We start from the raw sequence: 17,608 nt of genomic DNA, 5'->3' as shown, positions 1-17,608 counted from the left end.
AAGGGACCTCTGAAGATCGTCTTGTCCAACCCCTTTGGAGCTGACATGGGTGCAGACGCCTCCCTTTAGAGCTGACACAGACACCTCTCCGTTGCAGGCGGACAGGAGCGCAGTGGGGTGCAGACACCGTCCCTCCTTCGGGAGAGGAGCCGGAGACCCTGCCGCCGAGCCGCGCCGCGCCGCGCCGAGCCGAGCCGCGCCGAGCCGAGCCGAGCCGAGCCGAGCCGCGCCGAGCCGAGCCGAGCCGAGCCGAGCCGAGCCGAGCCGAGCCGAGCCGAGCCGAGCCGAGCCGAGCCGAGCCGAGCCGAGCCGAGCCGCCCCGCCCGCGGCCGGCGGTTGGCGGTGGCGGCGCTGGGCGGAGCGGGCGGCAGCTTCGAATCGGCGCCGCCGGCGGGAGCGCGGTGCTGCCCGACTGCCGCCCATCGCCCCCCACCGCCTCCCATCGCCCCCCACCGCTCTGCTCCGTCCGGCCATGGGCAACGCCGAGTCCGTCGTACGCGGCGCCGCCGGCGTGGGTAAGTGCGGGGCGCCGCGTCCCTTCTCCCCGCGCCCCCCGGCCCGGGCCCGGCCGCTCCCCCGGCGCTGGAGCTGCCGTATGCGGGGAGCGCTTCGCTGTGCTGTGGGGCCTGACAGAAAACCCAAAGAGGCCGCCCTGCGGTGTCCCTCAGTGTGGGGAGGATGCGACAGTGGCATTAGCGACACGCGAGGTGTCGTGCACGAAGATGGCAGGTAAAATGCTGGTGCTCGGACAGGGTGAGCTGTGGTCGTGCCGCGGAGAGGACAGGTTCCTGGTGGTCTAAGCCCCTGCCTTCATCTGTGCTCGTCACCGAGCTCCGGAGATGGCAGAGTGCGGGTTCCCCCCTCCCCCTCCAGCAAGATCTGTGGCAATAAATGCACTTTCATCCTTTGCAGTTACTGCCTGGGCAGCAGTCCTGCCAAATCTGCCCGCTCTGATTCAAAGTCCTTTGCTCCAAAATTGCCTGCCAATCCCAGCTTGCAGGCTGGGAAAACAAATGGGTTCGCGCTGGCTGTGCAGCTGGGTGTCAGGTTCTTGTTGCCTTTTATGCATCTTGTGCGTGTCCAAAAAGTCCAACAGTCAGCAGCCTGGTTGGCTGGATTTGAAGGGAGCTGATAACTGAACTCAGCCAACCGGTACAAGGTGCCAGTATTCCAGAATATAAATAATCCTGGGTGGGAATAACAAAAGTCTTGGGTAACATCTATGCTACTGTGAAGCATCATTATTGTTACTAGTATTGCTATATACAGTGAGTTTCAACAAGCCTGAACTTGTTTCTTGTTAACCTGTCCTTGGCTTCAGGCCTTTGGGATCTGCATACCGTTTTTTTGATGCATGTGACCTGCTACAGCTTCATTTTTAAGTAAAAAGCTGTAATTCTTCATACCTGATTCTTAATGGCAATGTTAGAAATTTGATCAAATTTTCAGGCATTTATAGCTTGATCTGATTTAATGGTTTCTTTCAAAAAGCTTTAAGTACTTAGTTTTGTTTTCTCTTCCTATGAGGAAACCCGAAATATTTTGCTACTGGAAGTATGACAGTGTTGTAATTTACTTAATGTGTAAATTCAGTAGTGTGATGTGCCACAGGGTAATCTGTGAAGCTGCTCTGCTAGATGCTCTTGCCTGAGCCTCTGTACAGGTGTGTGTGGTACAGAGGGGAGGGAAAGATCACTCTGGGGCTGTGCCAGGAACCTCTGGAGCATGACGTTGCGTTGCCCTCCTCTCTCTTGAATAGCAAATGTGTTTGCAGAGATCCAGTTGTCCCATGTGGAGCAGGTTCATGCTGATGCCAAGTGCCACCTACTGCAGAAGAAAAAGGGATATAGGGTGATGCAGAGTAGGAGTTGGGTGTCTAAATCTGCAGTAAATACTTCTCACTTCAGGAAAAGGGTGATTGCAGGCAGAGGGCAGAACAAGAAACAAAACAATTGACTTTTGAGCCTTGTTTCCTACTGGCTATTGCTCTTAGGTGTGTGGGGCAATAGTGAGTTCAGGAGTGTGTGTACATTAAGGGAGGGCCTCTGCTCTTCTGCGTGGTGTTGCTAGCCCCAGTGGATGAAGGGCTGATTGTGTTCCTAATGGATGAACACTTTGGGTGCAGGTAATGTTCTGCTGTGGGGCTTCTCATGTTTCTTGTGTTTCTCCTGGGAGTGCTAGTGCTGTGTTTGGTTTTGGGGTAGTCAGTCACCATCAGATTTATGTTTGCTATGTAATAGGAGATTATTTCTGACTGATGCGTAACCGTGCTCCTTAATGTTGGTTGTTGTTTGGAAATCCAAACGTCAAGTCTTTGATTATAAAGCCAGATCTGCAAAACAGTACCAGAGATAACATTTTTAAAGTTAATACACTATCAGACAAGTCAGACTCAATAATGCATTATGTCAACTGTTACTGCTGCACTCCTGTTTGTTCAACAGAGGAGGTAAGTAAATATGTTTGGTGATACTTCCAGTACTGGATACAAGAATTTGAACTAAGATGGAATTAATTGTCAAGGACTGATAAAGAATATATATCTCAGCCTGTTCTCAACATGAAGCAATGTCTCTTTTGCACAGTACAGTAATCAGAAATCAGGGAAATCGCTTTCCAAAGCCAGTAGCACTACCTGTGTCCCAATTCAAAAAACTCAAGCTGATTTCTATACATTTCCTATTGCTGAAGTTTCAGCTGTGCCCCCTTCCTATGCTCAAGCTACCCACCTTATCTGACACAGCTTCCGTGGGGCTATGGCATGCTGCAGCCTCTGCAGCCTGATCGCTGTTTGGGATAGGGAAATTTCAGGGATTACCCAATGCAAACAAATCCAAGCTGCTGAGCACCCCTTCTGCTGGGATCCTGTGCTGCTGGCGCCATTCTCAATCTGCATTGAACTGTGCAAAGAGACTCTCTGGCCAAAATCTCATGTATGCTCCAGCTGCAGTAGGACTTGAAGTTTGGTGGGTTGGTGGCAATACCTGATTTGCTGTATTTCTGATGTAGACTAATCCCCACTGGAAGGGCTAATCTCTCTGAGATGAGAAAGGGAATATATAATCTCTCTAATAGCAAGAGTGTTACTGCTGTGGTTAGGAACTGTGCTCATCTGTAGAATTCACTGAAATGACTTGAGTATTCTTACTCTAGGGCCAAAGCCCACATTGGTCCTAGGGTATTTATAAAACCCAGAAAATGTTGGGGAAGCATTTAATTACTTGACTTCCACCCATTCCTGTAAATTTCTGGTTCTGCTGGAGCAGGGGACCAAGACCTTTTTTCCCCTTAGCTATGTTTGAGATACCAGTGTTCAGGCAGAAGCAGGAATGTGGTTAAAAAAATCAGTAAATCCTTAAAAGCTGGAGATGTCACTGAGGTATGAGGGTTCTCAATTTAGAAATATTTCTCTGTACGTTTTTTATACAGAGCAGTAGAGCTGGGTCTTAGGCTCAGGCTCTGTAGCAAGGTAAGATGTGCGGGATGTGGCTGTCCCTAGGTGCCCTGGTCCTGGCCAGGAGAGCCCTGGGTGGGCAGTAAGGCACCGGGGGTGGGCATCTGTCACTAGAGGGCAGCCGGGATTAACAGAAGTCAGCGCTGCTACTCCGTAACTCCTTGAAAAAAAGGCAAAAAAAAAAACCCCACCCCCCCTCCAAAAAAGAAAAAAAAAACCACCCCAAACTCAACAAAAGCTGAATAAATGCCAGGAAAAGGACACTGTGAAGCTGGTTGCTTAAGGGATTGAGCCTTGTCAAAAGAAGAGCAAATAACCATGCAGCAGCTGGTCCCCAGCAGAGCAAATCTCTCCTGGTAGCTGAGAGTGAGTTCTTACTCCTTGAACGTCCACAAGTTGTGCCTGTGTGGAAGGGGGAAGGTGAGCTCCTTTCCCTTAGGGATCTGGTATAGGCTGATGGCTTGTGATGCTTTCGCTGTGCTCACAGCGTGAGCACTCGTTCTATCTGGATGGATGATGTTCTGCTCACAGTGTGGGGCTTGCCTTGGCATTGTGATGGACTGACACTTGGCTGGGACGGTTTCAGGTGGATGTGGCTGGGGGCTGATGCCTGAATCAGAGTTTGCCTGACATCTGTACAGGATGGCTGGAAGTCCCAGGGTCTGTTTTAGCTCCTGAAAAAGCTTGCAACAGTTGGCAAGTCTCCAAGAATTAATTATCCTCTGATCCAAATGAGTGCTCCTTTCAGTGGTAGTCTAAGGAGACCTTCTGGCTCCATTATGTCACCTTTCTTTTTTTTATTCTTTTTTTTTTCCTGTATCTTCCTTCGGAACAACTGACCAAATACAGTCCCCTCCAGGATCCTTCTGAACAGCAGGGAGTCTCTCAGTGTGGCAGGAGCTTTGAATTTTTTGCATCTTGTGCAGCTCAACAAGGTCAAAAGTCACTGAAACTTTTCTTTGCTTAATACAAGTTTGCTTATGTCTGTATTGGACAACCATTCTCTGACCAAACTCTGTTAATGGTATTTGAGTGCAAAATCAAACTGCAATGCTGGGGAGTATTACAGGTCCCTTTTTGAGTTACTTTTTGTCTGTTGGTCTGAAAACTCCAGTTAGGCATCAGTGGGGCTGGAGTGCTGGATGTGTCACCTGTGTTCATGTATTTATGGGCAGATCACAAAAATGATTGCAAATGTTGGAAGGCATGCCAACCAGACAGCCTCTTGTCAAGCTTCATCTTTCTCCACTTGGTCAGCAGCTCCTCCACAGCAGCAGTGTCTGATGCCCTTCCTTCCCCATCCTTCAGTTAAGAGCCTCCTCTAACCCTGCACCTCTGTGCTTCTATCTCTCCAGCTTGCGACTTGTCCTGCCCACTGTAGTGTTTGTTGTCAGTGTGTGCGGTCTGCCAGTGAGTAACTCTAAGAGAGTACCTCTCTGAACCTGACCTTGTGGATCATCAGGTCTTTGAGACTTCTTTTTGAGACCCATAACCATCTTGCAAGGGGTTTTGGGGGTACCAGTTGCCCATCCTGAGTTGGTCTTCCTGCAACTTTGGGACAGTTGAATTTCCAGTTTGTGAAAATCTTTCCTGGACCCAGTTTTCAGCTTGGATAGTCATAAGCAAATATTCCAGCATTCCCTGGTATGTGGCAAGAGAGTTTTTGCAATCTGGGCAGTTGAAGGAAATGCCCCTGCAACCTTTCTGAGGTCCTCTGGCTCTTTGGTGGGTCTGACCTTACTGCAGTGCTTGGGTTTCTTCAAAAGTGTCTTTCCTGGCCTTCTGTCTGCTCTTAGCACCCAGGTTTGTTCTGTGGAAGGTTTTTCTGGAAGACCTGGTGCTGTAGAAGCAAGAGGATTTTGTTGTCGAAAGGTTTTGGTTTTGCTCTGCTCTGAAATGAAGCAGGAAGGGTGAATGAGACCACTTCTGTGCTTAGGTGGCGCCAAACCCTCAAAAAAGCACCCTCCTGGGCTTCGCACTGGCTTGGGCTTCTGCTCCACCGTGGATGTGGGGCTTAGCACTTTGCCTGGTGGTCCCATTTCAGCCTGGGGAGCAGCAGGTCTGGGCTCAGCTTGCCCCTTACCTTTGTGTCTTCTGCAGATGGTAAGCAGAGGTGAAGCTGGCTTTGTTTTGTGGATTTGAGTGTAACATTTGGTTGGTATCTTGCAATTCATACAGCGGGGAACTTATGTGTTTTGTCCTTACCTCTGTGCTTCTCACTCTGAGTCACTGTACCCAGCTGCCAAAATATTCTGTACCACTGTAAATTCCCACATGAACTGTGTTTGCGTGCATTGCCTGTCACGTGTGGATTAACAGTAGTTATATTTCTGAGTTAACCTGTACACATTAGGCTCAGTTAGCTGCGGAGAAAATAGCACATTCTCTTCATGTTAAGCATGGTTTACTCAAAGACACCTTCATTTCACAGTGTAAGAGTCTGCTTTCTCATTAAGAAATTGCTTCTGCAGAACTGCAGTTTAGCACTCTACAAAACACAGTCAGGTGTGCCAACTTCAGCCTGCTTAGCGTCTTGGGACTGTACTGTGCGCGATAGCCTTAAGTGGATTTTTGCTGATAAATGAACAATGTTTATGTGGATTTATCACAAAGGTAATGATAGCCAGTACGTGTTGTACTTCCTCTTCAATGCATAGTGCTGCTTCGAATCAGCCCAGAAGTTTGGGCGTGTGGGATTCCCTGCGGCCCCATCTCCTGCGGCTGCACTGAGCTGTGTGATTCCTGCTGTGTGCATTCAGTCCAAGCTGATGCCAAGCAGTGATATCTATTTGCAGATCTAGATTAATTACGATTCTGATGTTTGCGGGCTGGCGTGTTTGCATTGCTCTGGAACCAACACAAAGTGCCCTGTGGGATGATTCACTCTGTAATAGACCTTCACTGGGCAGGGGAGTGTCCTGAGGAGTGGGTCACACAACACAGTGGCACTTTGCTCACCTGTGGCTTAGCTGCCTAGTGAACAAAGTCGAGTAAGATATTTTTCCCTTCAGAGTGGAAAAACTTGAGAGACTGATGCACTTGTTATTTCTGCGTGGCTCTGAAATGCAGGTTACAGGGGTTGTTCGTAAGGCTTTTTGCTTTTGCTTGCTTTTTTTCCCCTTCTTGCACACTGTAATATGGCTCAGCCTCCGTAACAGCCTTTCTCCTCTCAGCATCACTCTGGCTGCAAACCCACTACTGTAGGCTGTATGTTTGGGTTAAATGCCTGCACAGTTCTCTCCTCCACAAATTGCTGTGACTTCTCCTGCAGCTGCTTTTCGGGAAATTAGAAAAATGAAAGGAACCTAACATTTATTTGCTTTACAAAACATGGGCAAGTGTGTTAGATTGAAATGACTAATTACAGCCCCGAGAGGGAACAGGAATCCCCTTATGGGTGTGCTCCCATTATGTAACCCTGTTACACCCCTATTTGGGGCTCTTCATTGGGGGCAAACATCTTACCTTCTCTGCAGGCTGCTACATGTACCTAAAAAGGAGCATCCATATGCCCTGACTAGAAAGGACTCCAGTTTTCAGAGTTTGACATTGAAACAGCACAGTTATAAATGCCTGCTCTTGCCTTGAACTGAAACATAAATGTTTATCACTTCTGTTAATCTCTTGACAGTTTTCCCACTAATTTAATGTTGAGGAAGCCTTCCATTTCTGAATTTGTTTGGGACCCAGCCTGGAAGTCTGTTAAAGTTGCAGACTTTTTCCCCGTCAAGACCAGTAGCTTTGGTTTTACAGTCCTGCCCTCTGTTTGTGGAGGTGAAGTTTCTCACTTATGTACCATCTTCTCTGTGCACCTCTTCCCTTTCCAGCAGAGAATCACTCCTGTGGGTCTGTGAGCCCATCAAGGAGTGTGTACTGGTGGCTCCTGGGATGCAAGTAGAAATCCTGCAATGGAAGGTGAGATGGGGCAAGGGTAGAAAGGAATGAGAAACTTTAGGTCCTAAAATAATGCTAAAATTTGCCCAGCCCTCTATTATCTCTATTTCTGGGTCTCTGATAAAACTAAAACTTAATTCCAAATAGTGTGCAATATTTCATCAAGGAAAAGAGACAAAGAGGCTATTTAAAGCTACCATCTTTCCAGGGCTTGGCTCGCAGACTCTGCTTCTTTTGTGCCATTGTGTCTACGGAAAACACATACAAGAGGCTAGCAAAATACAATGTGCACTTCTAAGTACAAATTTAGAACTCATGCAAAGGTCAGATATGGTGCACGCTTTGGTTTGGAGAGAGGGAGGCTGATGCAAGTTAACTTGGATTTCTGTAATGCAAGGAGGAGTATTATAAATGGACAATGAAAGAGTACTTAGATGCAGTTTACATAATATACTACAGCCTATACAATAGAATAACCTGTACAGCCTGTTCCTGGGTGCTCTTTTTGAGTCTGAATTTGAGGCATTATCTTCCATTCATGGCTCTGCTCTGTCTTGCTGTTTGAATCTTGGATGAGTCTTTTACCCTGGTGGTATCCTTCAGTGTCCTTGGTTGTATAATGAGGCTGGGAGTATATACGTAAAATATTTTGAGATCCATAATATAAATGTGAAGTGTCACAGCATGTGCCTGGCTTGAAAGCACCTACAAAACTGTCAGAGGCTGCTAACCTGGAACATCTTTGTTCCGGCAATAGGATGAATACAATACAAGGACTTGTTAAAGGCTGTGCTGAAGGGCACTGCTTGTTGCGGGTTGTATGAGAGGACAGGGCATGGGAGGGAGGCTGGAAATTCCCCAGGAGGAAAGGAGAGCACAGGGGGATGTGTTGGAGATTACAGCTAACAGGGTCGTGCTGCACTGGTGGGAGGGGGGAGAACCTGTCTGAATACTGGACTGCACAACCTGGAGCGAGCCTATTGCAAGATGGAAGACAGCCTGAAAATTGACCAGGATTTTAGGATCCTGAAGGAGTCCATTAAAAACCAACCAAACAAAAAAACTTGAAGAGCTTTGCTGAGAAGACCACAGAATCACAGAGTCCCAGGTTGGAAGGGACCTCAGGGATCATCTAGTCCAACCTTTCTAGGTAAGAGCACAGTCTAGACAAGATGGCCCAGCACCCCATCCAGATGATTCTTAAAAGTATCCAATGTGGCCGAGTCAACCACTTCCCTGGGGAGATAATTCCAATGGTTGACTGTTCTCACTGTGAAAATTTCCCCCTCATGTCCAGTTGGAATCTCCCCAAGAGCAACTTGTGTCCATTCGCCCTATGGGGCAGAGTATTTATTCTTAGCGGTGCGTGTGGAGGGTGGGAGCGTACAGGTAAGTGTGCCCCTGTGCTTTACTAAGAGTAAAGTGTGTGTGTATTTAAGAAGTTACAAGAGAACCTCAGCGCTATGAAAAGTAGCTCTTATGTGTCCCTCAAGGATGAAACCCTAGACTAGCAAGGCCAAGAAGGCACAGCATGATGAAAGGAGGTTGCTTACTTATTGGGCAGAGGTCCATGCTGTTTGGGTGTAGGGCCACGGGACTGTATTCCCAGCAAGAAGGGAGGGAGAAAGGATCTAAAACCCAACGCTGAACTCAGGAAAGCTGGAGATGGGAATGATATATGCCAAACCTCAGATGACCATAGCTGCTTCAAACACTACATTTTCAGGGCACAGCACATATCCCAAACACTCATCCAAACATTAGTGTTGCATTACATGACAAGATCTTAAGAAAATCCACAGCTGCGGGGTTGTCCTATTGTCTTGATTATCTGAAAGGGGAATTAAGGCATGAGAATATGCAATTTATCTGTAACAGTTTATAATATCTGTTGTGGATAGAGAGCTTCTATTCTCCTGGTTGCAGCAGTCTCGAGAAGCTTGGGAGACTTCAGGAGTCCTGGGTAGGATCCCTGCTGTCATCTCTGAACTATGCTGCCTTCCCAATGCCTAGGGGTATAAAAACATCACATAGATTTTAAAGCCTTATCTGTGCCTCCTTTCTTCAGCATTGTGATGGATTTTTTGCCTTGCTAAAGTAATCTTCTGCAAGGATTTATCTATTTTTGTGTGTCAAAGATAATTCTTTTTTTAGAAATTCTTCATGCTAAATTAATTTGTTCTGTCAAACCTGCTTTGTTTTTGCTTAAGCCTTACAAGTGGGAGAATCCAAATCCCAGAAATGTGTGTGCACTTTTCTTCCTGCGTGTGGCACTCCCGTGCCAATAAATGCAAACCTTCAACCTGCAAAACCCGCTGAAGAAAAGCAGCCCTTCATGTCTCAGATGCACCCATCAGGGATGGCTCTGGATCCCAGCTTGGAAACCCCGCTGTGTGATGGGGTTCAAACCAGCACGGCTCCCCATTTGAGCCATATGCGATCTTGACAATGAGAGTGAGGAAAGGCATGGCCACAACACCTTCCATTTTGTCAGGAAAAAACAGTTTTCTTTTGGGAGATATGAAGCCCTCCCTTCCCTCTGCTTGTGCCTTGCAGAGGGAAGCTGCAGGCAGTGGGATGCCATAGGGACAGAAGCTGTTTTTCACCTTACCCAGACCGGGCTAATGTATGTTGTCTCTTGGGAAATGAAAGTGTGTATTGCAAACTGGTAAATCAGGTTGGTTGGAGCCTGTGAACTGCTACTCTTTTTCTTTATGATTTTTTTCTTTTTGTTTTATTTGTAATTTGCTGAATGCTAATGGGGCTGAGATAAACAAGCCTCTTAAATGCAACATGATAATAATAACAACCCAAGTATTTCCTGCCATGGGCTGTGACTGGGGGTGCTGCCTGGTCCCTGTCCCTTGGGAATGGCTTGGATTGTCACAGCTCGCCCTGGCCTTGTGGAAACTTGGTACTGATCTGTCACAGCCCCTCAGGTTTGGAGGGTGCTGGTGGGGGGATACTGAGCACAATTTACCAGGGATTAACTGGACCTCTCATTCTGGCTGTGGATTAGATAGCTGGATGTTGTTAGTCTCTCCATTATACACAGTTCATTCAGCAGTGATTTTAAGGACTCCTGCTGATACCAGGGATGCTAACTCCAGGTTTACTTCATATCCATAGCTGCATGTGTACAGAGCAAAGGCAGGGAAGCATCTGTGCCATAAACTGTGGCGGTATCAGGCCAGGACCTGGGCCATGCAGTGCTGAAGCTGGTGAAGTTTGCACATGGCAGGAAGAGCGTGGGCAGAAGGAGCAGCCTGGGTAATGGAAAAGGCTGGAGAGTGCGAAGAGGAGGAGGGAGGATTTCTCATTTCTCTTGATTCCCTCACACTGATGTGGAGAAACAAATACAATCTGATTTGTCCTGGCAGTGCTGTTGGGCCATACTGTGACAAGAACCCTGTGGGGCTTTTCCCCTTCCACAGCTGCCTGTTTTTGCAGGTGCTGGGTGCTCCTTGCTGGGTCTGTCATGCTGACAGTGTGACTGCATTGGGCAGGAGTGGGAAGGTCTCTGGGCACTAGGGGTGGAGAGCACCTGGGGTGGGAGCTGAGGGCAAATGGGGTATGCGAGAGGATGGCAGAGGAGATGCAGAACAAGAGGAACAAGAAACAGTTGTTTTGTTAAGCTGCCTCATTCTCTCTTATTTATATAGGTAACCTTTTCCTTCTTGAAGCAATAAAAACACCTTCAAAAATATTGCAGGATGTTTTCTTGTGTGCTTTGACTAAGCTGTTCCTCATAAACCCGTGGCTTTTGCATAAACAGAGCCACAGCAGGCAGAATTATCTGCTTTTTTTTGCAGCTGTCAAGTACCTTCGCTCCTTTGGTAATGTATAAATGGGGAGAGCGAGACTGGGAGAGGCAAGTCCTGACAGGTCCTGGGCTGCCCTCTGCCAGTGACCCTCCATGGTCCCAGCCCCTCTGAGGGGAGACGACTATGTAGGCCCTAAGCCAGCTTGTCGCTGGATGCCTGGGGGTGGGTGGTCAACAAATCCAACCATGGGAAACATTGGATCAGCTCCAGGGAGTCCCAGGCTGAGCATTAATCTGGCCAAGGATATGAGGGAGTGAGGGAGGCACACCAAGAAACTCCCCTGGGCTGCATCTTTGGGGAAAGTACTTTCTCAGGACTAGAAATATGCAGCTGGAGATGGGTGTTGCTGGCTTCCCTCTGCACTTTTAATTCTAGCTAGTGTTTGAGTCTCCCAGCAGAGCTTGGGATGGCAGCAGAAGCTGTTTGGTTGCTAATTGCTGTGTCTCTGGCCCCTTGTTGCCTCCAGTCAAAGCTGACATGCTAAATCCAGTATCTGCTGGAGATAAGGGGGACATCCCTTCCACCCCTGTGGGCTTCAGTGACTTTTTTTTTTCCCATATAAAGGGAACAAAGATTCTGTGTCCTGTGACGGCTCTGATAAGCTGGAGGCTCCAGACATGGCACAGCACAGACTACCCATTATAGGCCTTCATTTATTTAAGAAAAAAAAAAAGCCTAACCTCACCCTCTTGATTATGGAAACAAATTATATAAATGTACCAGAAGCATAATTGGTGCCAGTGGAAACCAAAAATGACCCTTTGCTTTCCCCTTCCACCCACCTTTTTCACAGTATAGTAGTTTGCTGGGAGGGAGCTTTTCTTAGTCACTGGTGGACTACTGCAGGGATCCTTTCTCATGGACCAGCAGAGCCCTCTCCAAAACATTACTGGTCTCAGATGTTTCAGGGGCTGGTGAAAGGGACCCTGGTAAAATTCCAGGTGGAATCATACACCCCTGACTCTCAATCTGTCATTCAAATCCTTTTGAGACTATCTTAAGGGCAGTGGTAACATGCCCTAGGAGTGCTGATTGAGATTTTCATAAGCATCTTTTAAAATGCTGGATCATCCCACTATTTAGATAATTGTGCAGTCTGTTCCCCTTGAGTCTGCCTTGCTGATTGATGGCCAAGGGGAATAATACTGTGTTATCAGCTTTGCCTGGCTCTTAAATGTGCTGAAGGACCCGTTGTGCCTGGGCTGATAGTGAGAACAGATGGTCCCTGGGTACCTTTCTTGCCGCTTTTGGGGCTGGTGGCACTCACGTCTCAGCTCCTGGGGCACTGTGTGGCTCTCCAACCCTGAGAAAGGAAGAGGGGAGAAGAGCCAGCCAAGACAGGTCCTACCTACCTCAACTGCTACTGCCTCTTTTCTTCTGCAAGACCTTTTTCTGCTGGTGGCTCTTTTGTGCTGTTGGCTAATGCACATTTAGCTCTGCCAACCTTCTTGATGAAGATGTGACCACAGCTGGTGCTGTATGTGGTTTGAGTGAGCTTTCCTGTTACTGTCTGGGGCTGAACTGGTAGCATGGGACCTGTGTTAAGCCAAGTGGCCTTCAATGCCATCATGAGCAAGGTAGAAGCCAGCACTGGGACAACTACACAGGTTGGGTTGAGCCTTTGTGGTTTGCACTGAAGGTTTTTTGAGGGAGCCCTGTGGTGATGGTACATTAAGTGATGTATTTCATGAGAGGATTATTGCAATGAAACACAACGTGTTTTTGTGCAATTATTTGGTGTCTTTTAAATCATTGCCTCTAACAAGTCTGTCCACACCCAAACAAAAATAAATGTTTTGAAAGGCTGCAAAGTTAAACACACAAAAGTTACCCTTAAATACATCCTTTCTCCCCCTCCTTACGGACACTTGCTCTATTCTGTGGATAGGATGAGCATCCAGGAAGACCAAATGAAGATTACTAGCGTAAACTTTAGCAATAATTGACTTTTGTGTCCTTCATTTCATGGCCTTAGTATACTTTTTTTAGTTGGTGACTTTCTTGGAGGCAAGAAAGAGGGAGGGGGAGCTAGGACTCATTCTGCCACCTGTCTTTTTAAGGTGAATGCTTTCCTTTCATCACTTTGAGGCTGGTGTCTATGAGGACAGACTGGGCTCGCAAGCCTTATTCCACATGGGGCACATCACAAAGTTGTTTTATTTCCAGGTTGCTCTCGCCCATTTTTGGGCATGGGTTGTTCTTGAGCTGCCCAGACCCCTTCCTGTGTGGGTGCTGACATGCTGGTGGGTGAACAAATGTGATTGTTTTCCCAGTTTTGTCAGCTTGGCAGTAGCCACTGCTACCCAACAGCTGCTGTTGTCTTGCTCCTCTAAGTTTTCCCAGCTTTCCTTTGGGAATAATTTGGGAGAGAGGGGGGATTTTAACCCCTCTTCACTCAGCCTGTTTCTAGGCTGGTAAACCAGTGATCGGCACGGGGAGCTGGTCTTTTAAGGTGAGGAAACTGCCCTAATGAAACTGCCTGCTTATTTCTCCTCCTTATCGCCTCCCTAACTCATTTGCTTCTTTGCCATTTCCCATGACTATGTGGTTTCTTTAACAGCCTCTTGTGAAGGGTCTCGTCAAAGATGGCATGAAAATCTAACTGCATTGTCAATCAGTGCTCTTGCATTGCTTCCTTTATGCACCCATCCCCTTTCTCTGATGAGACTTGTTCTGGGTATAGCCTGTCTCCACTGTGAACCCCAGATGGGAAAGTGCTCTTCTTTTAATTAGCATCTTAATTAGTTTATCAGGTGTTGGCACCATGCTAACTGACTTGTCGCTCCTGGATGTGCTTTTCAGTAGAGATGTCATTCACTATCCTGTAGTGCTTCAATATTTAGTTATCACAAAATGCATCTTTTTACTCATTCAGGAGTATATTCCTCTGAAATGCAGTGTTTGTTAGCTGAGCTGGGTGCATCTTTTTTTCCAAATAACTACATCACTTCAGCTTTTCTTCTTATGCTTGGTTCCAGATAGTGCCTGATCATTAATCCCAGAAATGCACTATGGTAGGAAAGGTGGAGCCCTGTGACAGATAAACTTGATGGACATAAATAATTTAGTTCCCCTGTATCCTCCTTCTCTTCCTTAACTGCTGGAGGTCGAGGTGGCCCACAGACTCATCTGAAATTCTCCTGCAAATGATCTCCTGGTTTGACTTTGTTTTCCGCTATTTGTCAGCTATAATTTATGGCCATGCTTTACTAAGATTATATTCTATACTTTTATATAATTTTTCTGCTACAGTAAGTGAAGAAAAATATAGGTATTTTGTCTATTTACTTTTTTGTGTGATCCAAGCTCTGAATATTGGATTTTCCCCCACCCCTTTCCCTACTGATTTTGTATCCTCTGAATCATCTTTATCTTTCTTACGATGGACTCCCTCTGCAATCTTTATATTCTGGCTCTTTGCTGGGAAATTGCATTTTAGTTGTTGCCATTGATTTACTCTTGGTTAGTCAGGCTTTTCTTCCCCTTCGATGGCAGAGTGTTGCCTGGGGTTTTGTTCTGGAATTACTGTGACCCTTGGGACTATTAAATAGGAATGCAGCTGGAACAGGAACAGCAGTACTCTTTCCCATGGCCTACCCACAGCTCTGGGGATGCTGTGCCCTGGTGACCAACAAATAATTTGACAACAGAGGGGTCTGATAAGTGAAACTCAGGGATGAGGTAACCTATGAGCAAAATTTGCTTTTCGTCAGCGATTGTAATCTGTATGGCTGCAGCATGGACCCTGCTGCACTGGGTGCACTGGGAGCTCAGATGCTGAGGGTCTCGTTGGCATTGGCCTCTTTGCTGTTGACTCTGGTACTGAAACTGCTGGATGGTCCACATCTGGCATGGTACCACCAGGTTCTTCTCATAAGGGCCTGAATATCCTGAAAGATATTATTTCTTCTCTTTCCCAGAGGTTGTCCCATGCAGCTTTGCACCCAGCGGGCTGCAAACATGGGTTAGATCCTGGAAGTGGCTCCATAAAAGGAAATGTAAGGAGGTAAGTGAGCTCCAGGGAGCCCATTTTCTGGTGATCCCATGTAGTTTGCTCATCAGTATTACCTCACCAGTCTCTTTCCTAATTACAGTTTATGCCAGAAAACCCTCCCTCGTTGTATTCAGGCCCATGTTTGGCCTTCAGGGAGGCTCGCCCACCTCTGCCTGACCTGTTGGTAGGCAAAAAACCTGACCCCGTATGACCAGCCCTTCCTTGCCAGGTCTCCTAATTCAAGAGAGCAACACGAATTATTCCCAGTACACAAACTAGCACAGCCCCTTAGCAAGGGTCTTGGCAGAGCTGAACCAGCCAGGCAGATGTGGTGTATCAGTGTGGCGTTAACATATTTCTGGCAAAGGTTTGTGTTATCTAAGGGGTGGTGGATTTACAGTCTGTGGGAATCAAACTGCTGCACATGCTTTGAACATTGGGGGGGAAAAGCTACGTTGGCTTTTTGCTTATGATTTCACTGGCAATCCAGGAATTTGGAGCTGATGGGTAATGTCTTGGCTGCTGACACTGGGGTGGGGGGATTCAAGCAGAGCTCTCTTATTTCATCTTTGTGTTAGTGACTCACTTGACTGTTGACTTTATTCTTTAATTGTGACATTTTAACATGAAACTTTGCAGATGGAGAGCTGATGCTGTGGAGCAAGGTCATTTTGCTCAGTTGGTGTGAGGAGATCTAACCCAGGCTTTGACAGTCCTTAGTCCTTGTCAGGTTTCTGTGCCAGCCCTTTCCCAACTTCAGATCTGATCCTGTGAAAGCAATGGAAATACTGTTTCATGAGAGGGTGTTTCTGGTTATCGAGTTCTCTCTAGATCAAGGTACAGAGTACGCCTGTTGTTGATCTTCTCTACCTGAAGAAGACATCCTTCTAGCACTGGGTAAAGATGACACAGCATTTGGCTGCTGGGGTTGCACTTGGCTTAATGCCTGGCCTGTTTCCGCCAGGTAGAGGAGGCAGTGGCTGAGAACATCCAGTAGCCTCACTGGAATACATGACCTTGAACAAGGTTGTCTGCATTTTTGTGTCTCCGCACTTTCCGGCTATTAATGGGGATACTGTTGACATTGCCAGTGGTTTTCTGAAGCGTATTGAAAGTGCTCTGAGATCTGCTGAGAAATAATGTATGCAGGTATTTTTACGGTATCTTGGTTCAGAGGGACTGTTAGCACTCAGCCTGGCCTCTGGCTTGATGCAAGCTTTTCTTACGTGCCTTCTGTGTTATGCAGCATTTCTTTTTGACTCAAAGTTTTGGTAGGGAGAGAGGTATATGTGGGGTGAGAAGGATGCCACAGACATTTTCCAAGGTCCTGAGCTATCTGAAAGACAGTTAGGGTAGACAAAAAGGTGGTGTTGCAAAACTAGTATTGGCATTTTTTTCACTTAAATAGCTTTAAAAATTATCTCTACAGGGCTCATATCCTCACTGCCGTCACCAAACCCAGTGAGTGCAGGACTGGGCCTAACATCTGATTCAATTCCTGATGAATCATTATTTCCACTACTTGTTTTTCATAATTGCTTTTGCTAATCCTCAGCTGCATTTGCATTTGCTTGGTGCTTACCATCCCCTTCATCCATGGGTACAAGTCATGAGGTGTCAACATCCTGCTTGTGTCCCTTGTGATGCTCAGTGGAGCTGTAAACACAGGAGATGATCTTTGGCTGGTGTAAATTATCAAAGCTGTACTGATATGAGTGAATCTATAGCAATTTACACCAGCTGTGGAAATGCCAGCAGGATATTTCATTCCTGCTGGCTGGAACAGCAGAAAGCTGGTGGGGAAAATGGCCTTATTCAAACATACCTGACATAAGTACGATGCACAGCTGAGCAATTTTCTGTGCTTTTGTTTTGGTCTGTTAAGGTTTAGCAAAAAAAAAAAAAAGTCTTTTGGGCTTCTATGCTTATTCCTGCGTGGTCAGGTGTTTTACAAGCTGTGTACCTCCACTTGGACACACAGCAGCCTGTTAAACTGGTACCCAAGACAGATGCTGCCTGGCAGCATGCAGGGACATCCTCCTAATGAAAAGGATTGCCAGGTTAAACAAAGTTTAACAACTTAAAAGATGAAAAGTTTCCCTGCATATACCCAGAAACAGAGTTCAGATTGGCAACTCTTATTCTGGCACTGATTCTAACCGGGTTTCCTGCAGTCGGCTAGGGATGGGAAGGCAGAAGGTTGGTTCGGATTTGGCTGCATTAACCCGATGGTGCTGTGTCAAAACAGTAAATGCTGAGGGAAGAAAAAGGCACCCCAGTCAAGCCTTGTTGTAATAATGAAAGGAAATGATCCTTTTTGAATTTAAGCTGAATTTGCAAAATGTCCTTGCCCCCATGTGTGTCACTGAAACCCTTCAAAATGGGGACGATTATAAACAACTTTATTTCATTCAACTCTCCATGGAATAGGAGAATGGGGGC

General features: G+C 46.8%; 1 protein-coding gene across 1 annotated transcript in view; it reads left to right on the top strand.

Annotated features, from left to right (window-relative positions):
* The first annotated feature begins 378 nt into the window (after positions 1 to 378).
* NEURL1B (neuralized E3 ubiquitin protein ligase 1B) overlaps positions 379 to 17,608 on the top strand; it is a 150,562-nt gene continuing 133,332 nt past the window's right edge. The window contains exon 1 of the mRNA XM_075102422.1: positions 379 to 515. Coding sequence (XP_074958523.1) covers positions 473 to 515 — 43 coding nt within the window. The 5' untranslated portion in view covers positions 379 to 472. The remainder of the gene's footprint in view (positions 516 to 17,608) is intronic.

Source organism: Phalacrocorax aristotelis, chromosome 8 (assembly GCF_949628215.1).
Source record: "Phalacrocorax aristotelis chromosome 8, bGulAri2.1, whole genome shotgun sequence".
NCBI classification, from domain to species: domain Eukaryota; kingdom Metazoa; phylum Chordata; class Aves; order Suliformes; family Phalacrocoracidae; genus Phalacrocorax; species Phalacrocorax aristotelis.
This window is presented reverse-complemented; position numbering and strand designations above follow the sequence as displayed.